At 36.2% G+C, this 25,758-nt stretch overlaps 1 protein-coding gene across 10 annotated transcripts in view; it reads left to right on the top strand.

Moving 5' to 3' along the window:
• NBEAL1 (neurobeachin like 1) overlaps window positions 1–25,758 on the top strand; it is a 175,606-nt gene that overhangs the window by 110,788 nt on the left and 39,060 nt on the right. For all 10 annotated transcript variants that reach the window (XM_082631521.1, XM_082631520.1, XM_082631522.1 and 7 more), the window contains 8 exons: window positions 2,913–3,070; window positions 4,996–5,120; window positions 7,632–7,758; window positions 13,664–13,809; window positions 14,427–14,560; window positions 23,289–23,390; window positions 25,026–25,121; window positions 25,515–25,639. In XM_082631521.1, coding sequence (XP_082487647.1) covers window positions 2,913–3,070; window positions 4,996–5,120; window positions 7,632–7,758; window positions 13,664–13,809; window positions 14,427–14,560; window positions 23,289–23,390; window positions 25,026–25,121; window positions 25,515–25,639 — 1,013 coding nt within the window. The remainder of the gene's footprint in view (window positions 1–2,912; window positions 3,071–4,995; window positions 5,121–7,631; window positions 7,759–13,663; window positions 13,810–14,426; window positions 14,561–23,288; window positions 23,391–25,025; window positions 25,122–25,514; window positions 25,640–25,758) is intronic.

Below are 25,758 nucleotides of genomic sequence, written 5' to 3'. Positions count from 1 at the left end.
TTCAAGTAGTACAGTGTAGTTGAAGACAGTTTAAGAAATGGAAGAGAATAGGTCCTGTCATTCAGTATTAACTACTGTCCACATTTTGGAATATTTTCTTAGTTTTATAGTTGTATTATGTAGTAAATATATAACAGTAATAATATTTTGCAAGTTTAGCATTTTTCCTGATATTTTTCATCTAACATGAACCTTTTTCTAAAAATTCTTCAAAAGCATTATTGAATGGATACATAAAAGATACATTATTGAATGTTTAAATTATTTTCAATTTTTGCCATATTATAGGTAATGATTCAGTGGAATGCTTGTATATAGAGCTTTGCCTGAATGATTGTTTTCTTAAGATAGACTACAAGAGGTAGAATTGGTTAAATATTTAAAGCTCTCAATCTGCAGTGAAATTGCTCTCCAAACTGTACAGAAAATGTACCCTCCCACCAGAATGCTGGTTTCCCACATCCCAGTCACTACTGGGTCTCCTCAGTAAAATTTTTTTAAAAACTGGGTTTGTATGACAAGAGCAAACAACCGAGAAACACTCAAATAGGAGCTTTGTGGCTTACTGGCCTTGTCTCAGATCAGTGAAGAAAAACTGCTAGGACGGTCATTTAGGCCTTCAGTTAGGAGGAGTTAGCTTCCTGTAAAAGATGTTGTATCCTGCAGACTTTCTTTTTTTTTTCTTTTTTTTTTTTTTTTGCGGTACGCAGGCCTCTCACTGTTGTGGCCTCTCCCATTGCGGAGCACAGGCTCCGGACGCGCAGGCTCAGCAGCCATGGCTCACGGGCCCATCCGCTCCGTGGCATGTGGGATCCGGACCGGGGCACGAACCCGTGTCCCCTGCATCAGCAGGCGGACTCTCAACCACTGCGCCACCAGGGAAGCCCCCTCCTGCAGCCTTTCTAAACTCACTTATTCTAGTAGCTCTTTGGTAGATGCTGTTGGATTTTCATCATTGGTGATCACGTTTTCTCAGAATAAAGGCAGTTTTGCTTCTTTCTTTAAAAAAAAAAAAGAATATCCTTATGAGGACTTCCCTGGTGGTGCAGTGGTTAAGAATCCGCCTGCCAATGCAGGGGACATGAGTTCGATCCCTGGTCCGGGAAGATCCCACATGCCATGCACCAACTAAGCCCATGCGCCACAAATACCAAGCTTGCGCTCTAGAGCCCGCGAGCCACAACTGCTGAGCCCACGTGCCACAACTACTGAAGCCCATGCACCTAGAGCCCATGCTTCACAACAAGAGAAGCCACCGCAACGAAGAGTAGCCCCCGCTCGCCACAACTAGAGAAAGCCCGCATGCAACAAACGAAGACCCAACACAACCAAAAAAAAAAACAAAAGAATATCCTTATGTGCTTGAACTTCAAAGCTGTGAAATTGATGTTTAATTATCATGGAGCTCTCATGACTTCTTCAGTTGTCTCAGCAATGGTCTGTTTTAAATATTCGATAACACTATCTCCCAAATCATTGATTTCCTACAAATATAGTAGTGATTACAGTAACAATTATAATAATAACTATAATTTATTGAGAGCTTGCTACTTTTCTGGCATTACATTAAGCACATTAAATCTTAATCTTTATGATGACAATTACTATCAGCCCCATCTCACAGGTGATGGTACTGAGCTTCAGAGAATTAAGTACCTAAGATTTGTACCCAGGTCTAGTTCCAAAGCTTATAGCCACACACTGCTGTACTGCCTCTTTAAAAGATGTCTTTTTGTTTTTTTGGCTGTGTTGAGTCTTCATAACTGTGTGTGGGCTTTCTCTAGTTGCTGCTAGTGGGGGCTACTCTTCGTTGTGGTACCTGAGCTTCTCACTGCAGTGGCTTCTCTTGTTGTGGAGCATGGAATCTAGGTGCACGGGCTTCAGTATTTGCAGCATGCGGGCTCAGTAGTTGCAGCACGTGGGCTCAGTAGTTGCGGCAGGGCTTGTAGGGTGCGCAGGCTTCCGTAGTTGTGGTGCACGGGCTCCAGAGTGCAGGCTCGGTAGTTGTGGCTCACAGACTTAATCACTCTGTGGCATGTGGGATCTTCCTGGACCAGGGGCCAAACCCGTGTCCCCTGCATTGGCAGGTGGATTCTTAACCACTGCACCACCAGGGAAGTCCCTAAAAGGTGTCTTTTAAATCCATGTCTTTAACTGTTCATTTTAATGTGATTCAGTGTTATTTGTTTGAAACAAGTTAAATACTATTTTAGTTCCTAGTATTTCCTAGTAAATGAATGTCAGTGTGAGTTAGATAAGCCAGGCTTACCTCTTGTCTTTTTGAAAACTTTAAAATTTTAATTTCAGGGCTTAGAGTTATATCTTGGAAGAACTTATTATCAGAATCTATTTTATCCTGAAAACTGGAATAGGTATGTGAATTCGTTTGCTAGCTAGGATGCTGTTCAGAGAGTAGCACTCTTAAGTGATGGAATTTTTCATTGTGAGGGATTTGCCCCTATAGATTTCTTTTGTCTTTGGCATCGCCTTTCAGGCCATCAACAGTAGAGTAGAATGTGGTTACTCTTCCTTTTACTTTATTTAAACTTGAGTCACATTCCAGATGCCTTATAAATCAAAAGATCTCAAAAGAAAATCATTTTACTTGATGGTATAAGGTTAATAATTCTCAGATTTAAAATCCTATGTTGAGACACTTTACATTTTTGAAGTTCTTCACATGTTTATTGTTGGTTAGTTATTTTCTTAAGTTTTAAAAAATACAAGTAGATTATAGCTAGAATTATATTAAAGAAATGATTCTAATGGAATAAGAAAATCCTGTTGGTTACCAGCTTCTTTCTTTCATTGCTTGATTTTATTGGGTCATATGTTTAAAATTATGGCATTAAAATTTAAATATACCTCTAAATATATGATTCAGTGCTATTATTTATTGCTGTTTCTTTCAGGAGTTTTTTGTGGAGCCATTTAATCGAAAAGCACGCCAAGAGAACTTGAGGTATAATAATATGCTTAAACAACTTAGCAGTCCACAGTTAGCCACTCTGAGACGCTGGAAGGCAATAAAGCTCTATCTTACATGTGAAAGGGGACCTTGGGCTGAAAGGTATGTGTCTATCATTCATTAAATACCTTTTTTTCTTTAGAACTCTGATCTAGAACTTTATGAATCAGTGACCTCTCCAATCCAATTTTTAAAATGTTCAATTTTTAAAAGATTACTTTTAATTAATTTGCTTGCCTTTTATGGATTATAAGTTCGGTATGTGTAGAGCTTTGTGTGTATATGTTTTTCACCATGGAGTTATTTCCTTTACTCTTACCCTGTGACATAGAATTTGTTTTGATTCCATTTACTTCTGTCTTCCTGATACCACCTCTTTGAGCTAGGGTTAGTGACGATGTGTATTTGAATACTTTACAATTTCTTTATTTGATCCTAAGTCACTTCTGTTTTGCTGAATTATATTTTATACACACACACACACACATTTTTTAACAGCCCTTTTTTATTGTGGCAAAATACACTTAATATAAAATTTGCTATTTTAACCGTTTTAAAATGTACAATTTAGTGGCATTAAGTACATTCCTCATGTTGTGTAATAATCACCACTGTCCAGCTTCAGAACATTTTCATCACCTGAAAAAGAAACCCTGGACCCATTAAGCAGTCACTAGCTATTATCCCTTCCCCTGACCCCTGGTAACCACCAATCTGCTCTCTGTCTCTATGGATTTGCCTATTCTGGATATTTCATATAAATGAAGTCATTCAGTATGTGGCCTTTTGTACCCAGCTTCTTTCATTTAGCTTAGTGTTTTCACTATGTTGTAGCATGTATTATTACTTTCTTTCCTTTTTATGGCTGAATAATATTCTGTTGTGTGGAATGGATGATGGACATCGGGTTGTATTCTTTGTGGCTGTTGTTAATAGTATTGCTGTAAACATCTGTGGACAAGTGTTTGTTTCAACACCTGTTTCTAATTCTCTTGGTTATATACTGGAAGAATTACTGGGTCATATGGTAATTCTGTGTTTAACTTACTGAGGAATTGCCAAACAGTTTTTAACAGCAGCTACATCATTTTACATTCCTATCAGCAATGTTTGAGGGTTTCAGTTTCTCCACAACCTTACCAAGACTTGTCTTTTTTTTTTTTTAATTATGGTCATCCTAGTGGGTGTGCAGTGGTATCTTATGATTTCACTGCAATTCCCTAATGACTAATGACATTGAGTATCTTTTCAGGTACTTGTTGGCCATTTGTATATCTTCTTTAAAGAAATGTCTATTCAAGCCCATTTTTAAATTGGATTGTTTGACTTCTTGTGGTTGAACTGTAAGAGTTTTTTTTTTTTTTAATAATAGACCCTTATTGGATATATTGTCTATAAATATGTAGGTTGTCTTTTCACTTTCTCCATAGTGGCCTTTGATGCACAAAAGCTTTGAATTTTGAAGTCCAGTTTATCTGTTTCTTTCTTTTGTTGCTTATGCTATTGATGTCTTATCTAAGAAACCATTCCCAAATCCAGGATCATGAAGACTTACTCCTATTGTTTCCTCTAAGAGCTTTAACTCTTATATTTAGATCTTTGATCCATTTGCAATTATATTATCTTTACTTGTAGTAAAATTATTATTTTATTTTGAAAACTGTATTTGGAATAAACTCCTAAATAGCTAGTTAAGAACTTCCTTGTAACAGTGAAAGAGTAAAATATATCAAGCTGTAAGTCTGAAGATTTATGTTCAAATCTTATTCCTGTACCTGTAAATCACATGGCATCTTAGGCAAATAATTTAGCCTGTCTTAGATTCCTCGGGTATAAACTGTTGATATGCATAATAACATTGGTTTTTTTCTCGGGGTTGTTTGGGTCAAATGAGATAAGGAATGTAAATGTTTTTATAAAATGGTGCCAAAAAATGTAAAGTACCTGATACTTACTCTATTTCAGTCAACCAGTCTTTGTAATTTTAAGCGAAATAGTTTTATTTGTTTACTTATGAATATTCATAGGAAGCAAAATCCACTTCACTGGAAACTAGCTAACGTAGAAAATTATTCCCGCATGAGACTTAAATTGGTACCAAATTATAACTTCAAAACCCATGATGAAGCTAGTGCTTTGAGAGATGATCTAGGTGAGTTTCAATGGCTGTTTAATTATTTATTGAAGATAATGAGGGTGTTGGTGGGGATTGGTTATTGTTTTCATTGTTTCAAAATTACTTACTCATGAGAGAAGGGTGACATTTTATAATTGATATTTAAGTGGTTGTATATGTTGCCTTTGGCCTAAATCTAAAATGACTTCCTATTTCAATTGATTGCAGTTTTTCAAAGAAAAACGTAATGTAAACTCATAAAATTATACTGTAGTTGATGTGAAATGTATCATCTCTATCTCCATTATGGTATAGTAAAACATGGTCCTTTAACCTTAGCCTTTTGCTTACCAAAACTGAGTTTAATGTTAAATATATCAATATTTAGAATTCTTAGCAGCTCTTTAGGCCTTTCTTCTATGACCTGTTCTTCTTATAGAACTCCAGACATTTAGTATCTAGATGGGCCAATGCCTTTTTTCTAGAAAAAAAGTGCTTAAAAATGCATAGCCTTGCAGTATATCAAAACAGATTTTAAAGAGTTTCTAAAGTTCTTATGAAGCCCTTCCTTTATAGCCATCTGACTGGGCATCTGTGCAAATTATGTTTAGTGACTAAGTTATAGATGAAATGAGTACCAGTTTTTTAATCTTACTTTTTAAAATTGCCTTAATATATTGGCCAGTACAGTAAATGCCATAAAATTGAGAGCTATGATACCTGCCATTTAGAGTCTTATATTCTGAAATAAATCAGACGCAGTAAGTGATTTCCCTTAATGTAAAATAATGGCCTTGTCCATGGTACAAAGAGTGTCTTATACAGGAACGGTCAGTGTGTTTAGCTTGTCCTCCCAGTATATGTCCTGAGACTATTATACTTTCTCTACCTCTTAAAATTTTATCCTTACCACGCAGAAAACATCTTTTGGTGAATGACTTCAATTTAGTAATATTTAAGGAAGAGTGTTCTCTATTTTTTCTTCATTTTTGCCAATAAATCCCACTCCAGGAAATTCCCTGTCCCTTTTCCTCCTTCTTCAACCCTCTTACACATGTATACAGGTATAATTTTATGTTTCTTCTTCTTGGTCTCAGTTGTTTTAAGTCCAGGAAAACCAGTGTCCTTTCTCTTTTTCCATCTCTGTTCCTTTCTTTACCTAGTTTTCAAAATTATCCCAAGTATAATGATGATAATAAAATTGTACAGAAGAAAAAAATCATACATTTCAAAGTGAAATTGGGGGAATTCCCTGGCAGTCCAGTGGTTAGGACTCCACGCTTTTATTGCTGAGGGCCTGGGTTCGATCCCTGGTCAGGGAACTAAGATTCCACAAGCTGCACAGCATGGCTGAATGAATGAATGAATGAATGAAAGTAAGTGAAATTGGTAATAATATAAAACCAGTGGCCTCAGTCTTTAAAACTCTTTAAAGTTCCTTGAAGTTTACTTCAGAATTAACTGCAGAATGTTTTACCTATTCCATATATTTGTTTATAAGTATTTTCATCAGTATTTTTCTATTTGTATCAGATTATCTAGACTTGTATGTGATCAAAGCAGATTTATAAAAGAGAAACGCAGCTGTACATTAGGTTAATTCACTTTGTATGTCAGAGCAAGGATACCATTTGAGAAATTAAGGGAGGTTTTGTCATCTTTACAGTGTTTTGTTATTTAGCATGAATTATTTTTATTATACACATGAAATGTCTTTATTCATAGTTAAACATATAAATTTTTTCCAGTCCTACCTACACGTTATGCATATATTTTTATTACTATTCTTATGCCACCAGATAATTGAGAGATGAATGTGCAATAAGAATAGCTACCATTTATTTATTTTATGTGCGATGTGATGTATCTCCATTTCACAGTTGCAAAAACATAGATTCAGAGGGGTCATATGGTTAATAAATGACAGAATAGAATTTGAATTTAGGTCTACCATTTCACAGCCCATCTTTTTTCCATTACACTAGCTCTACCTTCTTACATTAATGCATAGTTCGTGACATTTGTTGCATATATATGTATCAGAATTATCTATTAAATTCCATGCACTCCAGAAAGGAACACTTCAGCTTTTGGTCTTTGTATTATCTTGCAGTTAATAATTTGTCACATTCTTTCTTAATATTTCTGTAGTACAAATGCACAGTAAAAATAATTCCATTGAATTAATGTAGAGAGAATAATTCTTTAACTTACTTAGTAGTATGCTTTAGAAGTAAATATGATTAAAGAGATTAATTGGCCTGTTTCTGAAACATAAATAATACCATCATTAAAGATAAATACCATCTTTTAAAACATTTATTCTTTGTATTGTATGTATAATAATTTTTAAAAAATCAGTCAAGTACCATAGTTAACTCTAAATCATGTATAAAAAATTCTCTGTAGTAAGTCGCTTATCTTAGAAATTTTCAAGTACCTTACTTATAATACACATTATTCATATAATTAACAGTCAGAAATTACAGAAGGACTGTGATATGATTTTCCTGCTTTGTGTTTAACAAACATTTTATGTTTAAACAGGTATCCAGCACTCGCAGCCTTCCAGTGATTCACTGCTTTTGGAAGTAGTGAAACAAGTAAAAGTTAGTGATATGGAGGAGGATAAATTAGATCTTCCTGAAGAGGAAATAACAGCCAGAGTAAATATGTATGTATAAGTACTTGAAAGAATTTAAAATTATTTTATTCTGAGAAATGGGATTGTAAAATTGTGGAAAATATTTGCTGGAAATTCTAATGCTATGCATTCCCAGAATCCAACAATTGATACTATATATCAGCTGTTAGGAGTCTACTAGTGTTAACTGAAACTATTGAAGAAGGCTTCTTAGGACTGGGTTAATTTGGAGCTGGACCTTGAAACTAGAAAATATTTTGAGCCGAATAATAATGAAAATGTATCAAATTTATGGGATACAGTTGAGGTATTTATCTGGAAAGTACAGTGTGAAATATAAACTTTTAAACAAAAGGAAGAAATTATAAAGATAAAAGCAGAAGTCCATGAAAGATAAAACCAAAAAACAAAAAGAAAGATCAAAGAAAACAAAAGTTCGTTATTAAAAATCAGGTAACCAAACAATAAACCTCCAGCCAGATTGGTTAGGAAATAAAGACAACATAAATTACCAGTATCAGGAATGAAAGAGGAGGTAACATTACAAATACTAAAATGATTGAAAAGAAATACATTAAAATAATTAAAAGGAAACGATAGGGACTTCCCTGGTGGTCCAGTGGGTAAGACTCTGCACTCCCAATGCATGGTGCCTGGATTTGATCCCTGGTCGGGGAACTAGATCCCACATGCATGCCGCAACTATAAGAGTTTGCATGCCACAACTTATGAGTCCACATGCCACAACTAAGTCTGCATTCTGCAACTAAAAGATCCCGCATGCCACAACTAAAGATCCTGCATACCTCAGTGAAGATTCCGTGTGCAGCAACTAAGACCAAGCGCAGCCTAAACAAATAAATAAATATTTTTAAAAAATTCCAGACATCATTTAAAAAAAAAGGAAATGGCAACTTGATGCCAATAAATTTGACAATTTAAATGAAATGGACAAATTCCTTGAAAGATATAAATTATCAAACCTCTCCCAGGAAAAAATAACCTTAGATATATTTTAAAATTTTGAATTTGTAGTTTAAAAACTTCCCCTAAACAAATATAAAACATTCATTTTCTCATCTCTCCTTTGTTACCATACATATTAAACCTGTATATGTTTTAAACCCAATAGTACAGTTTAATGCAGTTACTGTTTTATGCACTTGTCTTTAAATCAGTTAAGAGAAGAAAAAACTATGTAATTATGCTTTACTTTATATTTCCCTGCATATTTACCTACTTATACACTTCATTTCTTGGTGTACATTCAGATATCTGATGCTATTTCCTTTTAAGCCTGAAGGACTTCCTTTAGTATTCCTTGTAAGGAAGGTCTATAAGCCACAAATTCTCTTAGTCTTTTGTTATCAGTGGCGATTTTTATTTTGTCTTCATTTTTGACTACTTTTTAAAAAATTGAGATATATTTTTTGAAAATTGAGATTCACTTAATGTAAAATTGACTGTTTTAAAGTGCACAATTCAGTGGTTTTTTAGTATATTCACAGAGTTGTGCAACATCACCACTATCTAGTCCAAGAACATTTCCATCACCCCTAAAGGAGATCTTATACCTTTCAACAGTCAGTCCCAATTTCCTCTCCTCACATCCTCTAGCAACCACTAAATTGGCTTTCTTTCTCTATGGATTTGCCTATTTTGAACATTTCATGTATTTCATTCAATATGTTGCTTTTTATGTCTGGCTTTTTTCATTCAGTTTAATGTTTCCATCCATTTGTTTTTATGGCTGAATAATATTCCATTATATGGATATACAGTTTTTGTTTATCCATTCAGCAGTTGATGGACATTTATGTAGATTCTATTTTTTTTGGCTATTATGAATAATACTGCCTTGAATATTCATGTACACATTTTTATATCAACTTATGTTTTCATTTATTTTGGGTATAAAAAAACTAGAAGTGGATTTGCTGATCATGTGTTAATTCTATGTTTAACCTTTTGAGGAATTGTGAAACTTTTCATAATGACTGTACCATTTTACATTCCCTCAGTAATGTATGGAAGTTCTAATTTCTCCAAATCTACCCCAACTTCTAGTCTCTGTTTTTTTTTTAATTTATTATACCATCCTAGAATGTTAGAGGTTGTATCTTGTGATTTTAATTTGCATTTCCCTAATGACTAATGATGCTGAACATCTTTTTATGTATTTGTTGGCCATTTATATGTCTTTTTTGGAGAAATCTTTATGCAGATCCTTTGCCTATTTTTTAATTGGGTTGTCTTTTAGTTATTGAGTTGTAAGTGTTCTTTACATATTTTAGCAACAAGTCCCTTATTAGATACAGGATTTACAAAAATGTTCTTCCACTGAATTGTTTTTTTTTACTTTCTGTTGGTATCTTTTGATGTACAAAATTTTTTAATTTTGATGAATTTCCTTTCATCAATTTTTTTCTAAGAGTTTTATATTTTATCTCTTATGTTAGGTCTTTGATCCATTTTGAGTTAACTTTTGTATGTGGTGTGTTGTAGGGGTCCATATTAATTCTTTTGCCTGTGACTCTAGTTGCCCCAGCACCATTGCTTTTTCTTTTGAAGATACTTTTGCCAGATATAGACTTCTTGACTGACAGTTTTTTCCTTTCACCATTTTGAATATGTCTTTTCACTACCTTCTGGTTTTCACTACCTTTTGTTTCTGTTGAGAAATGTGCTATTAACCTTTTCTATTGTGTCCTGTATTGTGATGCTTTTAGGTTATTCTTTTTGTCCTTGGCTTTTAGTGCCTTGGCTTTAGGACCATGTATGGATATCTTTTTTTTTTTTTTTTTTTTTTTGCGGTACGCGGCGCGGGCCTCTCACTGTTGTGGCCTCTCCCGCTGCAGAGCACAGGCTCCGGACGTGCAGGCTCAGCGGCCATGGCCCACAGGCCCAGCCGCTCCGCGGCATGTGGGATCTTCCTGGACCGGGGCATGAACCCGTGTCCCCTGCATCGGCAGGCGGACTCTCAACCACTGCGCCACCAGGGAAGCCCGGATATCTTTGTGTTTATCTTGCTTGGAGTTCATTGAGCTTCTTGGATGTGTAGATTAATTTTTTTCATATTTGAGAAGTTGCCAGCATTATTTTTTCAAATATATTTTGCCCCTTTTTCTCTGTTCTCTCCTTCTGGGTCTCCCTTTGCACATATGTTGTTTTGCTTGATGGTGACCCTTTGAGGTTCTTTCATTCTGCTTGATTCTTCTTTCTTTGTGTTCTTCAGATTGGACAGTTTCTTTTGATCTATCTTCAAGAGCCCTGCTTCTTTTTCCTACAAGTTCAAATATGCTGTTGAGTCCTTCTGGTGAATTTTTCATTTAGTTATTGTGCTTTTCAATTTCAGAATTTCTCATTTGGTTCCTTTTTAAAATATATATATAATTTCTATCTCTGTATCAATAATACTCTACTTGACTAGGCTTTTTTGCCGTAATGCACTTTGGTTCTTTAAACATAGTTTCCTTTAGTTCTTTTCATGTATTTTTATGATAGCTACCTTGAAGTCTTTGTCTACTAAGTTGAACATCTGAGGTCCCCCAGAGACAGTTTCTTTTTACTGCTTTTGAGTTCATGGCCCGTATTTTCCTGTTTCTTCCTATGTCTCATACTTTTTGTGAAAACCATACATTTTAGATAAATTATAGCCACTTTGGTTTCTAATCTCCTCCCTTGATGCTGGTTGTTGTTGTTGTTGTATTTTTGTTTGTTTAGTGACTTTTCTAGATTAAGTCTGTGGAGTCTGTTTTACCTGCAGTGAATGCCACTGATATCTGTACTTACTAGGTTTTTGTTTTGTTTTGTTTTATATTTAAAGCCTTGCTTACTAGGGGTTGCCCCTGGGTCAGCATAGCTTAGTGGTCAGCCAGTGATTAGTTTTTTGTGTTTAAACCCCTTGATCAGTATGACTGCCACTCTTTGCCAGTGGATCTGTATGTGGTTTAGAGAATGCATTCAAATTTGATGATTTACACATCTGCCCTGACTTTTACTTGTTATGATTGTAAAGCCTCACATTCAGCCAAGAATGAGTAGCTAAATCTCAAGTATATAATTTATTCTGGACATCACTTTGTTTAGGTTATAAACAACACATGGCAAATATTTCTCAGAAATTATTTTAATACTATAAATTGACCAGGTTCATGGGACTTCCCTGGTGGCGCAGTGGTTAAGAATCTGCCTGCCAATGCAGGGGACATGGGTTCGATCCCTGGTCTGGGAAGATCCCACATGCCATGGAGCAGCTAAGCCCGTGTGCCACAGCTACTGAGCCTGCACTGTAGAGCTCGCAAGCCACAACTACTGAAGCCCGCGCGTCTAGAGTCTGTGCTCCACAGCAAGAGAAGCCACCGCAATGAGAAGCCCACACACTGCAACAAAGAGTAGCCTCCACTCACCGCAACTAGAGAAAGCCCATGCACAGTAATGAAGACCCAATGCAGCAAAAAATAAATGAATAAATAAATAAATAAATATATTTTTTAAAAAAATTGGGCTTCCCTGGTGGCGCAGTGGTTGAGAGTCCGCCTGCCGATGCAGGGGAAACTGGTTCATGCCCCAGTCTGGGAAAATCCCACATGCCGCAGAGCGGCTAGGCCCGTGAGCCTGCATATCCAGAGCCTGTGCTCCGCAACAGGAGAGGCCACAACGGTGAGAGGCCCGCGTACCGCAAAAAAAAAAAATTGACCAGGTTCAATAATATCCTTTGTTGGCATAAGCAGGTTTTTTGGTTAATATAATTTTAGTAAGTTTAAAATATGTCCTTGATTATTTTCAGGGAGCTGGATGGGGTAGTTATCTAGGGAGCTGTCTTTGGTTTTGGTAGATTTTTTTAGTCAGCCTTTTAATGAGATTTTATTTTCTTTCTTCAAGGACTAGTGAATTCATTGGATGTCAGTCTCATTCATTTTCAAATGAAAAACCAAAACTCTTTGTTTCATAGAATAGAAATAACCTTCAGACTGTTTACTCTCTCAGGTCACTTATTTCTCTATTTTATCACTGTGAATATTAGAATTTCACTATTTGGGAAAACATTCTCAGTTTTTTATTTTAAGCTTAGCTTTAATGGTTGCAATATTCCCAGTTAGGTGATGATACTTGTAGAGCTTCTCATCGAAATCCATTGGAAACAAAATTAGATTTAGTCATTGCTATCCTGGAAATGAGGCAAATGTGAAATATCTAGGACCAGAGAGCAGCTGGCTTGAAGGATATACTTGAATAACATTCCATGAGTCATAGGAGTTCTCATTTCTGTACTTGGCAGTTAAAGTCACCTAGGCCACCAGAAGACTGTCCCTTCCCAGTATTTTCCTCCAAAAAACATACTCGGTAACAGTCCTCCAAATATGAGATGACTTCACTTTAAGTATGGTGTGGCAACATTGGCTCCTAGTATTATCTCCATTTACACTATCAGGGGATGCTATGATGATGATGTTCTAGCTTTTGTTGCTCTTGAAACATCTCATTTTACAGTTTAAGAATCAATCATAATACTTCTAATAATTATTTATGAAACACCACTAATGATACAGTCCTTTATTCACAGATTCATTTATTCCCTGGGTCAATTCATGTCTGCCAAATATAACTAAAAAACATGACCAGTATTGCTGCATGTTTGAACCATCCTCTACCAGTAGTATTGAAGATTCACTATATTTTGTTTTAATGGGTCATATACAATTGAAATGTAAAACATATGTTTTTTGAAACTTTGTTATTGGGTAATAAGTATATTTGGACATATTTAAGTAATTTAATATGCAGTGGAATGGTTTTTGTAGAAAATTCAAGTACTCTTTCTTGGATAGTGACTTTACAGACACGAGATTCGTATTTGAGTGTGATATTCTTTTCCATTTACACAGAATACATTGTTGGATGTTTTTTGTTTGGTTGGTTTTTGTTTTTACAGTGATGAGAAAGAACAGGATCAAAAAGAAAAATTGGTGTTGTCGGAAGACTGTGAACTCATTACAATAATTGCCATAATTCCTGGCAGATTAGAAATCACTACTCAACACATTTACTTCTATGATGGCAGCATTGAAAAAGAAGACGGTGAGCAGTTCTGGGGGAAAAATTTCTGTTGTTCAATAGTTAAGTATCCAGTTTATCAATCATTAATGAGAAGAAAGCGATAAGGTGGGACTGTAGAATTGTAGTCTACCACGTAAAAGGAGACATAGAAAGTCAATATGGAATTAAATTTATTATCAACAAGGTACTGAAGGGAATGCTTCCTTTTTATTATCAATGTTTTTGAAAAGGTTTGGCTAGAGGGGATTGCTATAAACTTAAGTTATAAAATACAATTTTACTTTTATTTATATGTACACTTGCTCCTAGAGGCTTTTCACCTAATCCTTTATCTGAAAATAAAAAGATATTTAAATCTAAGCTGCCAACATAAAGAGAAAAGGAAAACTGTTTCTAAGATATAATATTCAGAGTCATTCTCTATTCCAATGGAAACGAAGTAGAAAAGCTATAGAATTTTAAAATAGTCTTAAAAGAAACAATTTAAACATCCAATAAATTTAACAAATGTTTTTCATCATACAGAAACTGAATTCCTTTTCCGTAGTGCTACTTTTGTCAGGAACTAGGAGATATTTTCTGCATAGCATCAGTAACTTTTTGTGGTACCCCAGTCACAAGATTGTTTCTGTTTTCAGGAGTAGGCTTTGATTTCAAGTGGCCTCACTCTCAAGTTCGAGAGATTCACCTACGACGGTACAACTTAAGGAGGTCAGCCCTTGAGATTTTTCATGTTGACCAATCCAACTACTTTCTCAATTTCAAAAAAGAGGTATGTAAGATGCTAACTTTCTGGAAGCCCCAGACTGTTAGCTTGAAATTATTTTCCAACTAGTGAGCTGTAATGAAACTTCACAACTCTACTCTTTCATCGAGTCAAAATATATATTAGGGAAAAAAAAATACATACCTTTGGGACTAAGCAGTATATGCATTTTTGTTGGAATTTATTTGCAAGTGTTTGGAAGATACTAGTTTTCAGTTTTTATATATAGGTAGATAAAGAAGTCAGTAGAATATTGAGTGTCGGCTAATAGGTATCTCACAGTATCCAGTTGTGAAATAATATGCAATATATATGATATAACTGGATTTATGAAATTGGGTTGGGTTCAGTTCAACAATAGTGGAGGCTGTGTAATCAGGAAGAATAATGGAACATGTTTTTCTAGGAATAGAGTAAATTCTTACATAGTGTAAGTGGTTAAGAGATTGCCACTGAAGCCAGGTTACCTGGATCCAAGATCATTCCACCACTAGCTCTGTAACCTTTGACCCGTTAGTTGCCCCCAGCCTTCCTTCCCTCTGTCATATACTTGAGGTCAGACTTGTATCGCAGTCTGATAGCTCTCTCCACCTTGCCTAGCTTTCTCTCCATTTTCTCTCACTGTCATCTCTCCAAATAAAATCCTGCATGTTCAATTCTGTCTTAGCATTTGCTTCTCAGATGACCTGGATTAGCATAGTCAATAACTAAGTTTCTGTTCGTTTGTGAGTTCCAGGTTTATTTGTAGATGATTTGATTCAGACATTTAAAGAGCATTTTTCTATTTTTACAAAAAGATACTTTTTTACTATTAAAAATAAATTTTCCCCCATAGGAAAATACAATGTATGTGTTTTTTAGAAAGCTATTTTATGTAAGTAAACCAAGAACACTCCTATTGAATACTATGCTTTTGTAAATAGTTTTTTGTTTGTTTGTTTGTTTTTAGACCTAGTGGTATGTCTTTATTTTGTTCCATTTATTTAATTCATTCTTTTGGTGGATTCGGGGCATAATAAGTTTGATTCTTATTGGTAGGTATAAGATGCTAGAAGGGTATCCAGGGGGAAATGACAAATATCTCCAGTTGGAAATATAAGTGTAAGGTAGACGTTAGGGTGGTAAATATAGATCTGGAATCAGGAGCATATGGTTAACAGATGAAATTATGACAGAAAATAATATCACCTCATGAGCAGAACAGAACAACAAAAGGAATAGATGATGGTGGACCCCATCATCAGTTTAAGGAGCAGGTAAAGGAAAAGGAGTTGGTGTGAGACTGAGAAGGATGATCAGAGAGTGATGTAAGACCTGGAGAGTAGTGTCCTGGGTGATACGTAGGGGAGAGTTTTAGGGGTTGATCAGTAGGGTCTAATGACATGTATCAATAGAATGAAGCCCAAAACAGATCATCGAATTAGAAACTGAGGTCAACTGCACTGACACAGTTCATCCAGATTGCCATGACAAAATGACCATAGACTGGATGGCTTAAACAACAAATACTTATTTCTCTTAGTTCTGGACTGAAAGCTGGAAGTTCAAGAGCAGGATTCCAGTGCAGTCAGGTTCTTGGTGAACACCTTCTTCATGGTTAACAGATGCTGTATCCTTACATGGTTGGCAGAGAGGGAGAAGGAGAGAGAGGATGAGAGAGAGAGAAAGAGCTAGCTCTCTGGTCTCTTTTTTTTTTTTGAATTTTATTTTATTAACTTTTTTATACAGCACGTCCTTATTAGTCATCAGTTTTATACACATCACTGTATACATGTCAATCCCAATCGTCCAATTCATCACACCACCATCCCCAACCCCCCGCGGCTTTCCCCCCTTGGTGTCCATACGTTTTTTCTCTATATCTGTGTCTCAGTTTCTGCCCTGCAAACTGGTTCATCTGTACCATTTTCCTAGGTTCCACATATATGCATTAATATACAGTATTTGTTTTTTTGACTTACTTCACTCTGTATGACAGTCTCTAGATCCATCCACGTCTCTACAAATGACGCATTTTTGTTCCTTTTTATGGCTGAGTAATATTCCATTGTATATATGTACCACATCTTCTTTATTCATTCGTCTGTCGATGGGCATTTAGGTTGCTTCCATGACCTGGCTATTGTAAATAGTGCTGCAATGAACATTTGGGTGCATGGGTCTTTTGGAATTATGGTTTTCTCTGGGTATATGCCCAGTATATTGCTGGGTCATATGGTAATTTTCTTTTTAATTTTTTCAGGACCCTCCATACTGTTCTCCATAGTGGCTGTATCAATTTACATTCCCACCAACAGTGCAAGAGGGTTCCCTTTTCTCCACACCCTCTCCAGCATTTGTTGTTTGCAGATTTTCTGATGATGCCCATCCTAACTGGTGTGAGGTGATACCTCATTGTAGTTTTGATTTGCATTTCTCTAATAATTAGTAATGTTGAGCAGCTTTTCTTGTGCTTCTTGGCCATCTGTATGTCTTCTTTGGAGATATGTCTATTTAGGTCTTCTGCCCATTTTTGGATTGGGTTGTTTGTTTTTTTCATATTGAGCTGCATGAGCTGTTTATATATTTTGGAAATTAATCCTTTGTCCGTTGATTCATTTGCAAATATTTTCTCCCATTCTGAGGGCTGTCTTTTCGTCTTGTGTATGGTTTCCTTGGCTGTGCAAAAGCTTTTAAGTTTCATTAGGTCCCATTTGTTTATTTTTGTTTTTATTTCCATTACTCTAGGAGATAGATCAAAAAAGATCTTGCTGTGATTTATGTCAAAGAGTGTTCTTCCTATGTTTTCCTCTAAGAGTTTTATAGTGTCCGGTCTTGCATTTAGGTCTCGAATCTATTTTGAGTTTATTTTTGTGTATGGTGTTAGGGAGTGTTCTCAGTTCATTCCTTTACATGTAGCTATCCAGTTTTCCCAGCACCACTTATTGAAGAGACTGTCTTTTCTCCATTGTATATTCTTGCCTCCTTTGTCATAGATTAGTTGACCATAGGTGCGTGGGTTTATCTCTGGGCTTTCTATCTTGTTCCATTGATCTATGTTTCTGTTTTTGTGCCAGTACCATATTTTCTTGATTACTGTAATTTTGTAGTATAGTCTGAAGTCAGGGAGTCTGATTCCTCCAGCTCCATTTTTTTTCCCTCAAGACTGCTTTGGCTATTCGGGGTCTTTTCTGTCTCCATACAAATTTTAAGATTTTTTGTTCTAGTTCAATCAAAAATGCCATTGGTAATTTGATAGGGATTGCACTGAATCTGTAGATTTCTTTGGGTAGTATAGTCATTTGCACAATATTGATTCTTCCAATCCAGGAACATGGTATATCTCTCCATCTGTTGGTATCATCTTTAATTCCTTTCAACAGTGTCTTACAGTTTTCTGCATACAAGTCTCTTGTCTCCCTAGGTAGTTTTATTCCTAGGTATTTTATTCTTTCTGTTGCAATGGTAAATGGGAGTGTTTCCTTAATTTCCTTTTCAGATTTTTCATCATTAGTGTATAGGAATGCCAGAGATTTCTGTGCATTAATTTTGTATCCTGCAACTTTACCAAATTCATTGATTAGCTCTAGTAGTTTTCTAGTGGCATCTTTAGGATTCTCTATGTATAGTATGTCATCTACAAACAGTGACAGGTTTATGTCTTCTTTTCCAATTTGGATTCCTTTTATTTCTTTTTCTTCTCTGATTGCCGTGGCTAGGACTTCCAAAATATGCTGAATAACAGTGGCGAGAGTGGACATCCTTGTCTTGTTCCTGATCTTAGAGGAAATGTTTTCAGTTTTTCACCATTGAGAATGATGTTTGCTGTGGGTTTGTCATATATGGCCTTTATTATGTTGAGGTAGGTTCCCTCTATGCCTACTTTCTAGAGAGTTTTTTTCATAAACGAGTGTTGTATGTTGTCGGAAGCTTTTTCTGCATCTGTTGATGTGATCATATGGTTTTTACTCTTAAATTTGTTAATATAGTTTATCACATTGATTAATTTGCATATATTGAAGAATCCTTGCATCCCTGGGATAAATCCCACTTGATCATGGTGTATGATCCTTTGAATGCGTTGTTGGTTTCTGTTTGCTAGTATTTTGTTGGGAAGTTTTGCATCTATATTCATCAGTGATATTGGTCTGTAATTTTCTTTTCTCTTGTAGTATCTTTGTCTGGTTTTGGTATCAGGGTGATGGTGGCCTCATAGAATGAGTTTGGGAGTGTTCCTTCCTCTGCAATTTTTTGGAAGAGTCTGAGAAGGATAGGTGTTAGCTCTTCTCTAAATGTTTGATAGAAATCACCTGTGAAGCCATCTGGTCCTGGACTTTGTTTGTTGGGAGATTTTTAATCACTTTCAATTTCATTACTTGTGATTGGTCTGTTCATATTTTCTATTTCTTCCTGGTTCAGTCTCGGAAGGTTATACCTTTCTAAGAATTTGTCCATTTCTTCCAGGTTGTCCATTTTATTGGCATAGAGTTGCTTGTAGTAGTCTCTTAGGATGCTTTGTATTTCTGCAGTGTCTGTTGTAACTTCTCCTTTTTCATTTCTAATTTTATTGATTTGAGTCCTCTCCCTCTTTTTCTAGATGAGTCTGACTAATGGTTTATTAATTTTGTTTATCTTCTCAAAGAACCAGCTTTTAGTTTTATTGATCTTTGCTATTGTTTTCTTTGTTTCTATTTCATTTATTTCTGCTCTGATCTTTATGACTTCTTTCCTTCTGCTAACTTTGGGCTTTGCTCTTCTTTCTCTAGTTCCTTCAGGTGTAAGGTTAGATTGTTTATTTGAGATTTTTCTTGTTTCTTTTTTTTTTTTTTTTTTTTTTGCTGTACACGGGCCTCTCACTGTTGTGGCCTCTCCCGCTGCGGAGCACAGGCTCCGGACGCACAGGCCCAGCGGCCACGGCTCACGGGCCTAGCCGCTCCGCGGCACATGGGATCCTCCCAGACCGGGGCACGAACCCGTATCCCCTGCACCGGCAGGCGGACTCTCAACCACTGCGCCACCAGGGAGGCCCTTTTCTTGTTTCTTGAGGTAGGCTTGTATAGCTATAAACTTCCCTCTTAGAACTGCTTTTGCTGCATTCCATAGGTTTTGGATGGTCGTGTTTTCATTGTCATTTGTCTCTAGGTATTGTTTGATTTCCTCTTTGATTTCTTCAGTGATCTCTTTGTTATTTAGTAACGTATTGTTTAGCCTCCATGTGTTTGTGTTTTTTACGTTTTTTTCCCTGTAATTCATTTCTAATCTCATAGCATTGTGGTCCAAAAAGATGCTTGATATGATTCAATTTTCTTAAATTTACTGAGGCTTGATTTGTGACCCAAGATGTGATCTATCCTGGAGAATGTTCCGTGCGCACTTGAGAAGAAAGTGTAATCTGCTGTTTCTGGATGGAATGTCCTATAAATATCAATTAAATCTATCTGGTCTATTGTGTCATTTAAAGCTTGTGTTTCCTTATTCATTTTCATTTTGGATGATCTGTCCATTGGTGTAAGTGAGGTGTTAAAGTCCCCCACTATTAATGTGTTACTGTTGATTTCCTGTTTTATAGCTGTTAGCAGTTGCCTTATGTATTGAGGTGCTCCTATGTTGGGTGCATATATATTTATAATTGTTATATCTTCTTCTTGGATTGATCCCTTGATCATTATGTAGTGTCCTTCCTTGTCTCTTTTAACATTCTTTATTTTAAAGTCTATTTTATCTGATATGAGTATTGCTACTCCAGCTTTCTTTTGATTTCCATTTGCATGGAATATCTTCTACCATCCCCTCACTTTCAGTCTGTATGTGTCCCTAAGTCTGAAGTGGGTCTCTTGTAGGCAGCATATAGATGGGTCTTGTTGTTATATCCATTCAGCAAGCCTGTGTCTTTTGGTTGTAGCATTTAATCCATTCATGTTTAAGGTAATTATCAATATGTATGTTCCTGTGACCATTTTCTTAATTGTTTTGAATTTGTTTTTGTAGGTCCTTTTCTTCTCTTGTGTTTCCCACTTAGAAAAGTTTATTTAGCATTTGTTGTAGAGCTGGTTTGGTGGTGCTGAATTCTCTTAGCTTTTGCTTGTCTGTAAAGCTTTTGATTTCTCCATCAAATCTGAATGAGATCCTTGCCGGGTAGAGTAATCTTGGTTGTAGGTTCTTTCCTTTCATCACTTTAAGTATATCATGCCACTCTCTTCTGGCTTGTAGAGTTTGTGCTGAGAAATCAGCTGTTAACCTTATGGGAGTTCCCCTGTATGTTATTTGTTGTTTTTCCCTTGCTGCTTTCAGTTATTTTTCTTTGTCTTTAATTTTTACTAGTTTGATTACTGTGTGTCTCAGTGTGTTTCTCCTTGGGTTTATCCTGTATGGGACTCTCTGCGCTTACTGGACTTGGGTGGCTATTTCCTTTCCCATGTTAGGGAAGTTTTCAACTATAATGTCTTCAAATATTTTCTCACATCCTCTCTCTCTCTCTTCTCCTTCTGGGACCCCTATAATGTGAATGTTGTTGTGTTTAATGTTGTCCCAGAGGTCTCTTAGGCTGTCTTCATTTCCTTTTATTCTTTTTATTCTGTTCCGCAGCAGTGAATTCCACCATTCTGTCTTCCAGGTCACTTATCTGTTCTTTTTTTTTTTTTTTTTTTTTTTTTTTGCTGTACGCGGGCCTCTCACTGCTGTGGCCTCTCCCGTTGCGGAGCACAGGCTCCGGACACACAGGCTCCGCGGCCATGGCTCGCGGGCCCAGCCGCTCCGCGGCATGTGGGATCTTCCGGGATCGGGGCACGAACCCGTGTCCCCTGCATCGGCAGGCAGACTCTCAACCACTGCGCCACCAGGGAAGCCCTTATCTGTTCTTTTGTCTCGGTTATTCTGCTGTTGATTCCTTCTAGTGTAGTTTTCATTTCATTTCTTGTATTGTTCATCTCTGTTTATTTGTTCTTGAATTCTTCTAGGTCTTTGTTAAACATTTCTTGCATGTTCTCTATCTTTGCCTCCATTCTTTTTCCGAGGTCCTGGATCATTTTCACTATCATTATTCTGAATTCTTTTTCTGGACGATTGCCTATCTCCACTTCATTTAGTTGTTTTTCTGGGGTTTTATCTTGTTCCTTCATCTGGTACATAGCCCTCTGCCTTTCATCTTGTCTGTCTTTCTGTGAATGTGGCTTTTGTTCCACAGGCTGCAGGATTGTAGTTCTTCTTCTGCTGTCTGCCCTCTGGTGGATGAGGCTATCTCAGAGGCTTGTGCAAGTTCCCTGATGGGAGGGACTGGTGGTGGGTAGAGCTGACTATTGCTCTGGTGGGCAGAGCTCAGTAAAACTTTAATCCGCTTGAGTGCTGATGGGTGGGGCTGCGTTCCCTCACTGTTGGTTGTTTGGCCTGAGTCAATCCAACACTGGAGCTACCTGGGCTCTGGTGGGGCTAATGTCGGACTCTGGGAGGGCTCACCCCAAGGAGTACTTCCCAGAACTTCTGCTGCCAGTGTCCTTGTCCCCACGGTGAGCCACAGCCATCCCCTGCCTCTGCAGGAGACCCTCCAACACTAGCAGGTAGGTCTGGTTCAGTCTCCCCTGGGGTCACTGCTCCTTCCCCTGGGTCCTGATGCGCACACTACTTTGTGTGCGCCCTCCAAGAGTGGAGTCTCTTTCTCCTAGTCCTGTCGAAGTCCTGCCATCAAATCCCACTGTCCTTCAAAGTCTGATTCTCTCAGAATTCCTCCTCCCGTTGCTGGACTCCCAAGTTGGGAACCTGACGTGGGGCTCAGAAGCTTCACTCCGGTGGGTGGACTTCTGTGGTATAAGTGTTCTCCAATCTGTGAGTCACCCACCCAGCAGTTATGGGATTTGATTTTACTGTGATTGCACCCCTCCTACCATCTCATCGTGGCTTCTCCTTTGTCTTTGGATGTGAGGTATCTTTTTTGGTGAATTCTAGTGTCTTCCTGTCGATGATTGTCCAGCAGCTAGTTGTGATTCTGGTGTTCTCGCAAGAGGGAGTGAGAGCATGTCCTTCTCTGCTATCTTGGTTCGTAATCTGTAAATAGTTTTAAAAGCACATTTGTATGTGGTATCTAAACTTCATAACAGCGTTCAGATTAGATATGGCAAATTCCATTTCTTTCTTTATAGATGAGGAAACTGAAGTTCAAAGATTAATTTTATTCCTTTACATTGCATAAACCTGAGTAATTCACAGAACTGTAAGGGTAGAGATTATTATATTTAATATACAAATGAGACTCAGTATATTAATTGATTTGCCAAGATGATTAGTAAATGACAGAACTAAATTTGAACTAGAAGTGAAGTAGTTTTTTGATTCAATGTCTGAAGATTATTCCATTATATACTACAAAGTTCTAAAAAAATACATGTCATAATTTCGTTAAGCCTTGTAAAATAGAGAAGTTAAAACCACAGTCCTCTGTTTATATGAAATGTTCAGAATTGGCAAATCCATAGTGATAGAAAGTAGTTTAATGGTTGTCAGGGGATGGGAGGGAGTAGAAATTGGGGAGTGATGGCTAGTGAGTATGTAGTTTCTTTTGAGGATGATGGAAATGTTCCAGAGTTAGGTAATGTGAATGGTTGCACAACTCTGTGAATATTAAAAAAAGCCCACTGAATTGTATATTTAAAAGGGTGTATTTTATGGTATATGAATTATATCTCAGTAAATCTGTTAATAAAGCCATAATCCTGGTTTGTCTTGATCAATTTTTAAGCCATAAAGTGCTTTTTTTTTTTAATAGGTTAGAAACAAAGTATATAGCAGACTGTTGTCACTTCATTCTCCAAATAGTTATGGAACCAGATCACCACAGGAATTATTCAAAGCATCAGGATTGACACAGGTAGGAAATTTTAAGTCATTGATTTGGTGTTCATTTTATATCTCAGAATTTTGCTTAGAAGTAAAACTTCCTTCATTCAATTATTTTATTTTGATTATGCAACTGCTCTTCTTCCATTCAGATTGATCTTATGAATTATCTTTGGATCATTCTATTTCCCTCACACATACAGTGTCCTGTCTCCAGTTCACATGTCATTCAGTTCATGGGCATATCTTATAAATTCTTCTCTTTTTTTTGCGGTACGCGGGCCTCTCACTGTTGTGGCCTCTCCTGTTGCGGAGCACGGGCTCTGGACACACAGGCTCAGCGGCCATGGCTCACGGGCCCAGCCGCTCTGCAGCATGTGGGATCTTCCCGGACCGGGGCACGAACCCGTGTCCCCTGCATCGGCAGGCAGACTCTCAACCACTGCACCACCAGGGAAGCCCTAAATTCTTCTTCTTTAATAGTGTTCTTTTTAAAAAATGGTACACAGGATTTTTTTTCTTAATAATAAAATAATCTGTGCAAAAGAAAAAAAATGGGAAAATACAAAAGACACCATGGAAAAAAGGCAAAAAAAAAAAAAAAATTCTCCAGTCCTTCTAACTGCCAAACTAACTAATACTTTCGTGTATTTTATCCTCACATATATCCCAACATCTCTTGAATTTACACTGTCCAAAGCCAAAGAAAGGCCCTTGTTTTTTGCTCTCTAGGGTTTTAGTAGTCTTCCAATTAGGTTCTCTTGCCTCCTGGCTCTCTCCTTCCTCTTACATATGTGTTAACCTTTAAATGTCGCTCTTGTTCAAAAGCCATGAGCAATTGTTTCCTATTGTTTATGGAATAAGCTTTATTTAATAGAGTATATTTCCTGCTTTCTGTGGAATAAACTTTATTCATTAAAGTACTATTTCCTCAGTTTGGCACTCAGATACAGTTATAATTGGGCTTTCTATAAAATCTGTATACATAGATTAATTTCTCTATTTCCCATAAGTATGTCCTTTGCTTAAGGCGCACAGTAAACTTAAAGGTGTGTATTAATCTGTCAGCAAAATGCTTGAACATGCCTACACTGTGTAGAGTAATTAGTAGTCTAAGTACAGTAAGGTGATTAAAAAATGTTTATGTCTTCCTTTAGAAAATTTTTATATCTGTTATAGCAAAATCCCATTTACCTTTGCTCTATAAAAGTAGTTTTCTGAATATAGTTAGTATAATGTTTATTTAAAATTTGTAGATCATTTTAGTACATTGAGATACTGAATTTTTAATATTTACACTTATGAAAATTTCAATTTATGACAAAAATTTCAAATTTGGGCAGTCCTAGAATTAAAAAGTTTTAAGATATTCAAACAAAATATTTTTTAACTGAAGAAAAGACTTAATTCTTATAGAAGACTTTTTAGATTGTAGTGTAGGAGCTTTCTTTTTCTTTTCTAGAGACCAATTTTTAAAAGGAAGTGAATTTAGGAAAAGCATATTGATTTTACCTCCCTGTTAAATATTTTTTAAAGCTTCATTCCTTTATCAAAAAGATAATAGAGATAATGGGAACAAAAGATTATTTTAGTACTGTCAGTAATAGTTACTGATTTCTAAGAGATACAGATTAATTTTGATTTTTTCTTTTTTTGTGCTGTCTAGAAATGGGTAAACAGAGAGATATCAAATTTTGACTACCTCATTCAATTAAATACAATGGCAGGACGAACCTATAATGACCTTGCGCAGTATCCTGTGGTGAGTTTTATATAAATCTTGTAAATATGGAATTACCTTTCGGTTTTCTAATGCACAGAATATATGTGGATGATATCTAGTTTTTATTTTTTAAAAGATATAAAAACTGATTTTGCCTTTCTGTATATTTCTATCCTGCTATTTTCAAGAAGTATGTAAATATGAAGAGTATTTTAAAAATAAAAACCCTTTTTCTTTCACTTCATTGAAAATATTCCAGTAGAATTACAGGAAATAATGCTTCTGGTTATTGAACTAAAGATGAATAAACATTTGCAACAGGGAAAAAATAAAGGCTATCCCTTTTTGTCTTAGATAAACATTTATATTAGATATGGAGATGGTAGCCTCTCTAGGAAGGAATGTCTAAATTGTAAATTGTGGCTCTTTTAGTTCCCCTGGATTTTACAAGATTATACTTCAGACGAGTTGGATCTTAATAACCCATCTGTATTTCGAGATCTTTCCAAACCAATTGGGGTAGTTAATGATAAAAATGCCAAAGCCATGCGAGAAAAGTAAGTGCTTTTCATCCCTTTTGAAAGATGCCCATAGCTTGTTTGAATTTGTATTGATTTCTGTTATGGCCAACCAAGTGTTACTTTTTTTAAATGCACAACTACTTTTGATAATCAGA

This window comes from Mesoplodon mirus (genome assembly GCF_964341445.2).
Source record: "Mesoplodon mirus genome assembly, chromosome: 8".
In the NCBI taxonomy this organism is placed as follows: domain Eukaryota; kingdom Metazoa; phylum Chordata; class Mammalia; order Artiodactyla; family Ziphiidae; genus Mesoplodon; species Mesoplodon mirus.
This window is presented reverse-complemented; position numbering and strand designations above follow the sequence as displayed.